Source organism: Trachemys scripta, chromosome 1 (genome assembly GCF_013100865.1).
Source record: "Trachemys scripta elegans isolate TJP31775 chromosome 1, CAS_Tse_1.0, whole genome shotgun sequence".
In the NCBI taxonomy this organism is placed as follows: Eukaryota; Metazoa; Chordata; order Testudines; family Emydidae; genus Trachemys; species Trachemys scripta.
The window spans coordinates 114551124-114563940 of NC_048298.1; the positions used below are offsets into that span (position 1 = coordinate 114551124).

Consider the following 12817-nt stretch of genomic DNA (forward strand, 5'->3'; position numbering starts at 1 on the left):
ATCAATCTTCATTGTTTCATTTTGCCCCATATGTAGTTCGTCAGAAATAAATTTCATGTTTCCTTTTTTAAGGAGGCAATCTATGCTAGGTTACATCATTGAATAATGTTTTTAAATCATACTAACTGTTTACATTTAATATTTTTGTTATAAGTGAAGGACTCTGAAAAGTATAGCATAATACTTCAAAGCTGTGTAGTGTAATTGTTTTATAAAAGGATTTGTTGTGTTTTCTAGCCAAGACATCAATAGTGTTCTCAGGATGCATTTTAATAGATTAAATTCAAACTATTTGTATGAGGATTTATTTTAGCTATAGAAGATATTTGAAGTCAACCTATGACATGTAAACTATTTGTATTCAATGTGCATTGTTACCTCACTGAACCTAATTTATTACGGCAAAATGTCTCCTACATTTCTTTCCTCACTGTATCCTTGTTGAACTGATACTTGGCTATATGTAGTTTTAGATTTTTTTATTTATATAGTTAATTATAAGACTTGCACAATTTAGGCCTTACAATTTTTTTAAAAAGTTTTTTGCAATTGTAATATATAGTGATTGCCATTTTAAAAGTCTGCCTCTGTTCTCAGTTGCTATACAGAGGTATCTCTGGGGGGATCACAAGTACTCCACTTCTAAGGGCATTTCTACATGAACACTTACTGTGCAGCCAGCTAGGTAGCGTGACCAGATGAGAGGAAGAAAATATTGGGACACATGGGGGGGATCCGGCGGAGCAAAAAAAAAACCTGTGCTGCCGGTGGAGCGAAATATCGGGACAAATTGCAGGACGCGGGACAGACACCTAAATATCTGGACGGTCCTGATTTTATCGGGACGTCTGGTCACCCTACAGCTAGGATGTGAATCTACAACACCCTAGTATGCTTCACACTATCTGTGTGGACCCTGCTACTGCACGCTAAAAGTTCCATTGATATACTGTGGTTTGAAAAAGCAGTACGTCAGTGTGCACTAGGGAACTTTTAGTTTGCATCAGCAGGGTCCACGCGGACATTCAGTGTGTGGCATGCTGGAGCAGTATAGATTTACACCCTAACTTGCTGTGCAGCAAGTGTATGTGTAGAGATGCCTTTAAGTATTGTGAAATACTGTGATACATATGCCATATAGAACAGATTATTGACATTTGAATGGTGACAGTCGCTGTGATCTTGTCAGATAACATAAGGTAAGCAGGGTAGAGGCCTAGTTAGAACTTCAATGGGAGATACTGTGCATTTATACATTTCCATAACATGTACGCTGTGTGTGTATATACATGTACACATAACGTTATAAAATTCCAGCAATTACAGGACCATGTTTTCAACTGAAATGTTCATTAATACAAATAGGGGAATGTATACCTGTGTGATGCTTCTCAGGTCACCTTGTTGCCACCTGTCCCCAGCATAAGGGAGTCTTGCCTGAGCCAGCTGGGTGTTAGCTTACTAACCAAACCACCCTGTCAGCTACTCAAGTGCTCTCCTCTGGGGCCTGCAGTTTGATAGTAGATGTACCCCAACCCCTGACTCCCTTCAAAGTATCCCCCTGTGGTGTCTAACCCCTGATCACTGGATACCACTGAAATCCCAGATTCTCTGTTCCCAAATGAACAGTGTACCATGTTTTACCCCATTTAACTTAAATCCCTGCTCCTCTATCACGCACAGATGTTGAATTTCAGTTATGGTAAAACAACAGGAAATGTGTTTAAGAAAGAATAGTGATTCAAATAGAAACAAGTGTGAGTGATAGAAATAAATGGTTTTGTACAAAACAAAATCATCATTCACAAACTAGGGCCTACGTTTATTAATAGTTACCTAGCTAATAAAGTAGATTCTCACGCCAAAATTCAGTCTTCTGTAATGTTTGGTGGCCCCTGTCTTTCATGAAGCACCTCGCTCATCAAGGTACTTCCTCAGTGAATGGATCCCGAGTGTCTTTCTCTGCCCAGAGATATAGTGAATCAGTCTTTTGTCTTTATTCCTGCCCTGGTGATCCCCTCACTCTCATATCATACGTTTTCACTTCCAGTTGGTTTTGTTGATTATAGTTTGTCTTTGATGGTTTTCCATTGACTTTTCTGGGTTGGCACCAAGGCAGACAATGGAGCACTATACATTACGTAGTTGGCTAGCTGGAAAGGGGGGTGACAACTCCCTCCTTCCTGAATAGGCCCTCACCAAGACATATGATTCCTTGGTGATTCACTTTCACTCCAAGACCATAAGGGCATAATTTTGAGTAGAGTTACGTTATTCCTTAAATATTACCGATAGATGCACCTCACAAAGAGTGAGTATTGATAAGTTAGAAGCTTTCAGTAGAGACCTCAGACACTACCATTTATTGATAAATACCATGAAAATAGTGTGTTATGTGCTGTGAGTTTGTCTAGGGAAGTACAAGATAGCCTCTGCACTGGGCTACTGTAGATGATCTGTGCCTAAATTTGACAAGACAGGTTGTGACACAGAAGCCTCTACATTAGTCCAGTGCAAAGGCTACCTTGTATTTCTGTAAATTACGTTGCCTGCTAATGCACTAAAGGCAACCTGGGATTGCCAAGTCACGGGGAAGGCCCGGCCATGGTCTATATGTCAGCTCTATGCCCCTAGAGAACTCTTTTTGCTCAGTTGCTCTTCTCAGGGACCGCAATGCTGGCTTAACGGCCACTCTGCAAAATGTCAGCGTCACAATATAGAATATGGGCTTATACTTTTGTCCTGCTGAAGTCAGACCTGTTTCCTTTATTGAAGTATTAATGTATTTCCTGATCTCTCACTCCGATAAGCAGGTCACTGATTTCAGACTACAGGTTTAATAGGATTTCAAATTCTAAATGGTGCTTTTGGCTGAAAATATGAGACCTACTTTTATTTCCTCTTCTGTAACACTTTGCTTTATATCTTTGATTTTTTTCCTTTTGGCCTGTTTTGCTGGGCTGAGATAAAGATAGACAAATTATTCCTCTCACCCCAAACCCTGCGTTAGAATTTAAAGTTGATGCTTTATTTAGCCGCTGCCAGATTTGTTCATGGTGCAAACCCAGCTCAGGAGATGTGGGCTTGCAGTTCAAGTTTTGCCTTTAATCTTGGAGGAAACAAGCCCCTTGTTGGTTGAGAAGAGGTATGGTATGTAAATGAATGAAACCTTATGTTGAGAACACTAGGAAACCCTTCCATAAACCTGCAGAGGGAACAGTTCCAGAAGTTGCTGTCTCTGGGCACCTGTATGGGTTTGGGATGCTGCAGTTGGTCACTCTGAGTCTGTTTACCACTCGGTCATTGGGTTCTCTTTAGCAGGTGTAGTGCAGGGTGGGTGGTGAAGGTGTCTAGTGGACTAAATGCATTCTGCTATAAGGAAGGAAAGATCAGAACTCTCTGTACCAACCCATTGGGCTCTAGTCCCTTCTCTGAAGAGAGGCAGGGCAAATGAGCAGATTCCTTCTCTTCCTCTCCCTACCCTGCTGGGTTTTAGTCACAAAGGTATGTGCGTGGAGAGTGGGATCATTGTAGATGAGGTAAGAAATGAGTCCTGGGGGATTCTGGTCATTGTAACATGGCTGTATGTGGGCTGGAAGGGTATTGGTGTGAGATCCCTGAACTAGCTGTGGATAAGGGGACTGTAAAAGAAAGAATAAATTGATCCATTAAATTGATGTCAGCCTTTTGTTTCTCATTGGGATTGGATAGCATTTCTGTATACAAAGTAAGTCACCTTCCATGTTTAGTAAGACCTATAGTAGGAAGTGCAGAAGCACAGGTGGTCCTGTGACGCAAGTACAGCACTGGGTGTTAGGAGACTGGAGTTTTACTCCTGGCTGACCACGGAATCACTATGGGACCTTGGCAAAATCACTCTCTCTTTTTGTTCCTCAGTTTGCCTGTGTGTAAAATTCAGACAATTCCTCAGAAGTGTTTATTTCAGTATTGTTTGCAAAGGGTTTTGTGAGCCTGAAGAAGTTCAAAGCATTACCAAGGATTGCTATTGTTTTATGTATTATGAGTTCCATAAATGCTGTAGTGACTGGCGATTCTTCTCCTACTTGTGTTATGACCTGTCTCCCATTATAAGAGAATGTTTCGTTCTCCAACCTGTCAACGTGCCAATCCAGAAAAATATTATGCTCTGTCACAGTGGCAATTCTATCACTTGGGGGCATTATCCCACTTTAAAAAGGTGAATATCTATCAGAGTAAAATAGATGTTTCTTCATCTGAGTTATGCATCCTTCACATCAGATAGGTTGACAAAATAGATCTTCCAGGAATGGCTGTGGGGGCATTTGTTCCAGTGCCCCGGATATATACATTGCATCTGTGCCCAGTAGGGCGCTCCAAAGCAGTAACAGCACTTTCAAGAGTGCCTTTACTTGATGATCCCATGTGGAGCAACAGTGATTTGTAGTGCTTCCATTAAACTTTTGACCTAGAAATGCCACTGCTTTGTCAATAATTTAGAAGTAATGGAAGACACACTTTCTGCCTCAGTTCCTGTCTATTCTGCAACTTAATTTAAGCCTCCAGTTTTTATTCAGATAGCTTATTCCATTAGACATTACAGTTCCTTAATCTTTTCTTAAAGGCTGTACCATTAGTGGTTACTTGCACATTATAGATCATTCCTCTGCATATGTTGCCATTACTTAAAGTGCTACTTTTCTTTTTATTTAATAATCTTTATTTTTTTAATTATGTTCCCATTATTATTTCATAAACTGATAAACTTTCAAGTCTGTTATGATCATCTAGTCTGACGTCCTGTGTATAATTTCACTCTGGCATTCCTGTATGGGGCTCAATAACTTTCATCTCAACTGGAGCATATCACTTAGAATGACATCCAATATTCAAGTTTCAATATTGTTGCCCAGCGCACTCTTACTTGGCAGACAGTTTTTGTCATCATCGTCATCTGCTTTCTGACTGCTCTTAAAAACTTGTATCTGTGTTGTGACCATTTTAAAAATCTAAATAAACTATATGCAACCATGCAATCAATTTCCAAACTTGTTTAAAGAGAAAGACATCAACCTAATGGTTGATCTGGTCAGAATGTTCAGAATAAATCACATTGTTTTAAGTAGTTAATTTCTTTTAATCTTTTCCTAGCTATCAACAACAAATTGAATAAAAGATGCTGGTAACTGTCCCTGAAAAGGTGTTGGGTTTGATGCCACATGCTTTAGTTTGACATGTGGGACACAGCCATAGCCTTACATGTACTTCTTTGTTTTTCCCTTTCAGTCATCAGGTACCAGTATTACAGTTGATATCGCTGTTATGGGAGAAGCTCATGGGCTCATTACCGACCTTCTGGCAGATCCTTCGTTACCACCTAATGTGTGTACTTCCCTGAGAGCAGTGAGCAACCTGCTGAACACGCAGTTAACCTTCCAGGCTATTCATAAGCCAAGGGTTAACCCTTTGATGTCCTTCAGTGAGAACTACACCTGCTCTGACTCAGAGGAATGTCCGGAAAAAGGAGAAAAGCTGACTATTCCCAAGGTATGTGCTAGTCTACATGTTGGCTATCACAGTGAATTTATTCCAGCTCTGAAAACTTGACTCCCCCCTTTTGGTATAGTATTGCATGGTTGGGTGTATTAATGGAGATTTTTTTCCTCACCTTCTGAAACATTAATCATTGACTTCTATAAGAAGCAAAATTAAATGGACTAATGTTGTGGTGGTAAGACAGTTCCTATTCCTTCAATGCTCACACAGTTCAAACCTGATCCTTCATGCAACTTTAGAAATGGACATTCAACTCAGGATAATTTACATACTTGCTATTCCTGTTTCTTAGTAGGTGTTTGAAGGAGTTGGAGTAAGGGGGACCGGGAAGAGCACAGCTCTCTCTCTTTACTATCAGAAGTGGAGGGGAGCTCTTCCTAATCTCTCTGACTTGGGGGAACTCATCTCTGCTTCCTCCTTTTACTTTAGTGCTGAAAACTCCCCCTCCCCTTTCAACTTTTACCAGTGAGTGTTGGTAGCAAGTGATGTCATTGTGCGTCATTAAGCAGGAGGGAATGAAATGGTGAGATCAGTGCACTCTTCAGTTCTAAAGATCAGAGTTCAAATCTTAATTAGAGTTACAGGTGAAATGAGTTTGATGTTCTTTTCTTAGTCCCTTAGCACCTGATCCAAAACCCAGGGAAGTTGGTGGGTATCTGTATTCATTGACCTCCATGTGCTTTGGGTCATGCCTCAAATGACCATTGTCCACTTGAAAAAAACCACCACACAATTCTGTATAGTGGACAGCATTTGCTCAAGAAAGGTCTCCATTGCTCAGTCCTCAGTAAGGACTGAGTTGCACTGGCAGAGCTATGTATGTAAAGACAAGGTATTAACACATCTAAACTGCTTTTTTTTTTCATACAGTAGCTCGACCAGAGCTAGCATGAGCTTGTGTAGCCAGGCTGGGAGGCTCGCTCCCAGATGCAGTATAGACATACCCATAGAGAAATAATCAATGCTATTAATTCCTGGTTTCTATATACACAAGTTAGCAAAATTCAATAGATAGAGAGAAACCTCTTATCAGCTTGGAGGTAATTTAAATTGCCAGGTCATCCACTCTGACATATAAAAATTTAGTAATATTGCCATTAGCAGCAAGGCTTGTATTTTACTTTGGGAACTAAGTAAAACAGTTCTGTGTTGTTCTGTTCTTATCCTGTACAAATAATTTCTGCTGCCTACAGTAATGGAGGCAACTGATAATCAACTTCTATATTTTATAGGGCTTTTAATATGCCTCTTTCACTTTTATAGAGCTTACATTTCCTTTAATTGAAGAAAAAATAGTCCCACTGAGCCCTTTTGCTGTATATATTCTATATAATGTAATAGCTCCTATTGAAAACTCAATATTCATTGGCCCAGATGACTGCAGTAATGGTGATATTTCCATATGCACAGAATAGTAGATATTAAGATATCACTGTGGATTGGTAAGTGCTGAATTTCTTGGGAGGCTCTCTGTAACAAGGTACTTTAGATGCAAACTAACATATTTAGATAGTTTTGAAAAAACAACATATACAGCAAACACATCATGTCTTATAGGCAGGGCTGAAGGACTGCTTATTCTTAAGGTTGCCTGACACTTGCCATTATGAGATCCTGATTTCAGTTACTTATAACTTTGCAAAACTTTAACGATTTGGGCTGAAATTTACCATGCATGGTCTCTGCCTCAGACTGAATCTGTTGATCCAATGGCACAATAAGCCAGTGACATCCACTGTAGAGCCTTACAAATATGTATATAGTTAATTTTTTTAGTACTTCGCAAACTGAACATTCTTCACGATAATTAAAAGCAACAAATAATATAAAAATTCAACATCTGCAACATAATGATGTGACCACTTGTATATCCGCAATAAAAGTGACCCCACAAATAACAGTAATCCCCTAATCAACTCACCCATTACCTCAACCTGCCTCCTCGCCAGACATCTGGGAAAAGCCTCATCAACAAGGATCAGGTAGAGAGATATAAGGAGCATGCAAGACAATCAGATATGTCAGGAAAACTCTTCTGCAAGCAATCCACTAGAATTTCTCCCCACCCCCTTGCCTTGCCATGAAATATTTTTGTAATAATTTTTCTTCCTTTTTGCAAAAGCATTGTGGAAGATTGTGTCCCATCACGTAAATGTTTGATTTTCATGGATTGTCTTCAATTTGGCTGGATAGAGCAGAGAAACCTGCTGTGGGATTTTTGGCAGGAGGGGGAGGGGCGAAGAGAGGGGTTGTTTTGTTTGTTTTGCTTCCTTTCCTGCTTCCTATCTCTGATGTCAAAGAATGTGTGGCTGCTATTTCCAACTCTTTAAGCAACTTGCTAGTGTGACTTTGGCCAAGTCACATAGGGCTTGTTTTTCAAAGGTGCTGAGTTCCTTAACATTGACTCCAATGGGACCTCTGAGTGCTGAGCACTTCTGACAATCAGTCCCTTGATCTTTCTTTGCCTCAATTTCCCCATCTGTAAAATAGGGCTTATGGCACTTACCCACCTCACAGGGTGTGTCAAGCTCAATTACTGAATTGACATTTTAGATCCCCGATGAAAGGTGGTATATATAATTGCAAAGTATTATCTGCTCTAGCGCCTACGGAAGAGTCTGCCTCCAGGTCTACTCAGGCGAGTGTCATCAACTTGGACCACAACAACATCTGCCACAGGTTTACCTACCTTGGAGCCTGCACCAGTGAGAAGAGACCGCAGTGGCAGCATCAAACCTCATGAATCTTCTTCATCCAGGTAAGAAAACCATTCTGTTTGTATCTTTAGGAGAACTTCTTTGGTTTTCTGTGGGCATGTAGGTGTGTAATAATGTCTTCTCTTGGGAAACTGTAGATCAGAAATTTGAAAGAGTTCCCATTCCAGGTTTGGGGGGTTTTGTTGTTGTTGTTTTTGTTTTTTAGAGAATTAAAACCTTTATATTAGGCCAGATTACTACAAACACAAATTCAGCAAAGTTTAAAAGCCAAAAGGTTCAATGAGTTGCAAAACCAGAACTTAAAAAGATGATGTAAAAAAAATTATCTATTAAAGGTCTTTGCTAAATTCTTCTTCTATATCCTTATACTCTTTCCTCTGCATTTTCTGAGCAGATAGTTCTGATCGGGGCGGCTCCAGGCACCAGCACAACAAACGAGTGCCTGGGACGGCAAGCTGCAGGGGGCGGCGTGCCGGTCGCCGTGAGGGTGGCAGTCAGGCAACCTTCGGCGGCATGCCTGCAGGAGGTCCGCCGGTCCCGCGGCTTCGGTGGCAATTCGGTGGCGGGTACGCTGAGGGCACGGGACCAGCAGATCACCCGCAGAAATGCCACCGAATCTGCGTGACCAGCGGACCGCCAACAGGCATGCTGCAGAAAGCCACCTGACTGCCGTGCTTGGGGCAGCAAAAAACATAGAGCTGCCCCTGGTTCTGATGATTGATTATAAGTATTTTTAAATGAAATGTACAATTTCAGACATCTGACAATAAGAGCAAGAAATTTCATGGTGTGTTTTAGTGGTTCCATTAATATTATTATTTCAAGAACACCACAAGTGTTCAAGGGGCTCTACAGACATAAAAGAAGATAAGGTCTCAACCTTGAGCTTTCAAGCTAACTCATTCAAATGTAATGCAAACAATAAAAAGTCATTTGCAAAAGTGTAAGCAGACAACACCACAGAGGAGCATAATCTTGGAAGGCAAGGCCAAAGAAGTGGGTTTGAAAGAGGAAAAGGAGAGTATTGAAAGAGAGTGTTCCAAGCATTAAAAAGGTACAATATAAGAACTATGACACAAAGGGAGGAATTAGGAAGGAGAACATTGATTGCCTAGTGCACGAAGCAGGCATGATAGAATTTGAGACCAGAGACATAGGTGGGGGCAAAGATGGGTAGAGCCATTCCTTACAGAACATTTTCTAGCACTGTATCCAGGCTAGTTTTCAACGTTCCCAGGGAATGCTGCTCAACAGGTGCACCATACAATTTTATGTGGGGATTCATAAATTCTTATTACAAAGTTTATAGTTCTGGTATAGAAACAAAATAAAGAGCTAAATTTTCTGTTCATGGCTGTTAAGGCTTCCAAGCTTCCTTGTGCTATCAACATACAACCTTTCCAAATTCCCTCAGTCCCTTTTATCTCATCTTATTAAAGGGATTATCCTATAAAGGTCTTCCTTTCCATTTGCTGCTACAGGAACAGGATCACAGCAAGTATTTTATGGGGATGGAAATGGTGAGGCCCATGTTATTTGAGGATGCCTGAAGTTTCAGGCCTTCTCAAGGAGGCTGCCACTAGGGGAGACCTGAAGCATTCCAGCTGCAAATAGGATAAAAAGGCCTGGTCTACACTGGGGGGGGGAGAGAGAAGGGGATCGACCTAACATACACAGCTTCAGCTACGAGAATAGCGTAGCTGAAGTCAATGTATCTTAGGTCGACTTACCTCGCATCCTCACGGCGCAGGGTCGACTGCCACCGCTCCCCCATCGACTCCGCTTCCACCTCTCGCCGCAGTGGAGTACAGGAGTCGACGGCAGAGTGATCAGGGATCGATTTATCATGTCTACACTAGACACAATAAATCGATCCCTGATAGATCGATCACTATCCGCCGATCTAGTGTAGATGTACTCTTAGTAAGGTCATGGCCCTGGCTGTGGTAAAAGCTGCAGAGGGGAAGAAAAAAGATGATCATATTTTGTAGCCCTGGAACCAGCCACAGAGGCTTCCTTGAAAATATCTGGGGGCTGCAGTATATCTTAGAAACCAAGTGACCCAGTAAAGTGAAATATAAACAAGATAGCACCATGTGGAAATCTTTTTCAGCCACTGTTTTTCTGTGATTCATACAGCTTTCTTGATTTATATTGTTGATTCCAGACTCTCACGTAGTATGTAAGCTTCCTAAGAAGGGAATCTGAAGTGAGGGGGAGGGGAGCAATTAAATATTGCTGGTGGTGTTTTTCTAGTTATGTAACTCTTTATGATGAGCCAACTCAACGGGCTATCAATTCTTCCTAAGTTTAATGTCACCAATTGCATAAGGATAGCTCTGTCAAGCCTCCCAGCCTATTGTTTACAGCTCGTCCATTACAGGAGCAGAAGCAATTCAAATTCCCAGAAGAGGAAAGTGAGGCCTGTATGTCTAGCATAACTTAGCCAAACAGACTGGGGCATTTTGCATCAATAAAACACTCAAGAAAAAGCTCTTGACTAGGGGGAAAAAAATCTATTTAATGGCTTATTTTTTCCCTCGCACTTTATCTGTGTTTGGCAAAGTGAGGCTGGATTGGGAGGGAAAGGAATGTGCACCATTCTGTTATCCTCAAAGTCACAAAAGAAGCAATAGAGCCATTCTGTGGCAGCTCCACAGATCACAGAGTCTGCAGCTTTTGTGCCCCACAACCCCTATGAGCAGGAGGTAGCCTATGTATTTCCATAGTTGTGGGCTCACCAGCTTTGCCTAGACTGCTGCATAGGTTCCAGAATCCTGTGCACACACTTCCCTCTATGCAACAGAAGTGGTGAGGCAAGGTCCTTCCATAGCTTCAAAGGAAAGTAACATCATGAAAGTAACATCTTAGGGTTCCATATTCACTTCCTCAGAGTCACTTCCTTAACAAGTTAGAAGATTTTCCTAGCTCCCAGCATTTCATTCTCATCCTAGGATCCAAAAACCAGCTGGGTTCATTCTGCCTTTTGCTTCATGACAGATAACTATTCTGCCATCTGAAGTTAGCTACGCCATGAAACAGAACGGAACCTAGCTTGCTCTTCCATAGTAGTAAGATTCCTGTGGTGCTAAGAAGTAAAACAAAAAAATTGCCGTAAGATATAAAAAATTCCTCTTAATATAAAATCGCTTAAGTAGTATAGGAGCCATTTTGCTTTGAGGGACCATCTGTTGCCCTATATTCTATGTCAGCATTTAAAATGAGAAGGACTGGGACCTGTTCACCATCTTCTGTTAGAATCTTGAAACACAGCAGAGTTGGGTCATGACAAGACATTTGAAGGATCAGAGGGCAAAGACCTTATGGATCTGTGCCCTCATTGTGGAAGAATGCACTGAGGCATTCGTGTAAGCAGGTGGCATGTGGCGGTTCCTTTATTAAATTACTGTGATAAATGCAGCTTTTCCACCTTACAGAATAACCTGGCATCAGGACATAAGAGATACAGAAGTGTCAAGACTGCCATTCTCATTTTCCCTTTTGTTTTTTTCTTTTTTATGGTGCTTTTCAATGATTTTCTCTTAGATCAGTGAGCAGATATCTACAAGTAGCTTTCCAAGAGTCTCTTAGTAGGGATTTTTCTTCAAAAGCTGTATGTGATGTATCTGAAAGGTGCTGGGTTGAAAGCCTTGGAAACTAGAGGCCTCTATTTATCCACAAAGCAGACACATCACAGGCAGCAATACTGCAAGCTTCCCCCCCAGTGTGATTCAATCCTGCTGTGGAAGCTGCATCACTACAGATTGCATTAAGTGGCATCCTTGTTGGCAATCTGAGGAGAAAAATCCAATGGGCCTGATTTTCATGGTCACCAAGGCCCTTTTATACTGCTCCAGGTATGTAAAGAGACCTTAACGAGGTGTAAATTTAATTGAAGCCCACTTTTAGACTGCTTCCACACCATCAGCACAGCATAAAGGAATTTTAGTATAAATTAAATGAAAAGGCCTGGGCACTGAAGTCACTCCTAGCGGCAGTCTCGCCAGCACCAAAGCATGGTTGAGGTAAATTGGAAAGCCAGCTTGGAAGAACCTTACCATACCAGTGTTGTAACTGTGTTTGGCTTAAATCAATGACTTAAATGTCTGGAGTTGTCAGTCCAGCACCTCTCGGCAATACTTAATTCACTAAAAATAATAATTGAAACAGTTGATAATGCAGCCCTCCGTAGTAGAGTTTTTTGTTCTTACATGTGGAGTGCTGTGACGATTAACTTCTCTCAGAACTCTGTCACCAAGACCTTTGAAGGCAGCAATGCTTATGAAATAATTGTGTGTGTGTGTTTGTACTCTTGATCTTACAGCACTGATCCTTGGAACAGCTCAATTCTGATGGCCATCACAAAAAGTAGGTCCTTGTCGGCCTCCTATGCGATGTCTGCTACAAACCATCTGAATTCCAAAAGGCAAAGCCGACAAGGTGAACAGCTATTTCTGGTTTGATGTTTATTTTATTTAGTCAAGCTTGCTTTCCCTAAAGCTGCAGTGTACTCTGGGAAATCTGGTGATTGACACACACACAGCATCTTTTGCTTTCTGTCTACT

At 41.2% G+C, this 12817-nt stretch overlaps 1 protein-coding gene across 3 annotated transcripts in view; it reads left to right on the forward strand.

The window, feature by feature from the left end:
• PDE3A (phosphodiesterase 3A) overlaps positions 1 to 12817 on the forward strand; it is a 384071-nt gene that overhangs the window by 315331 nt on the left and 55923 nt on the right. For all 3 annotated transcript variants that reach the window (XM_034782214.1, XM_034782232.1, XM_034782222.1), the window contains 3 exons: positions 5266 to 5526; positions 8139 to 8293; positions 12577 to 12692. In XM_034782214.1, coding sequence (XP_034638105.1) covers positions 5266 to 5526; positions 8139 to 8293; positions 12577 to 12692 — 532 coding nt within the window. The remainder of the gene's footprint in view (positions 1 to 5265; positions 5527 to 8138; positions 8294 to 12576; positions 12693 to 12817) is intronic.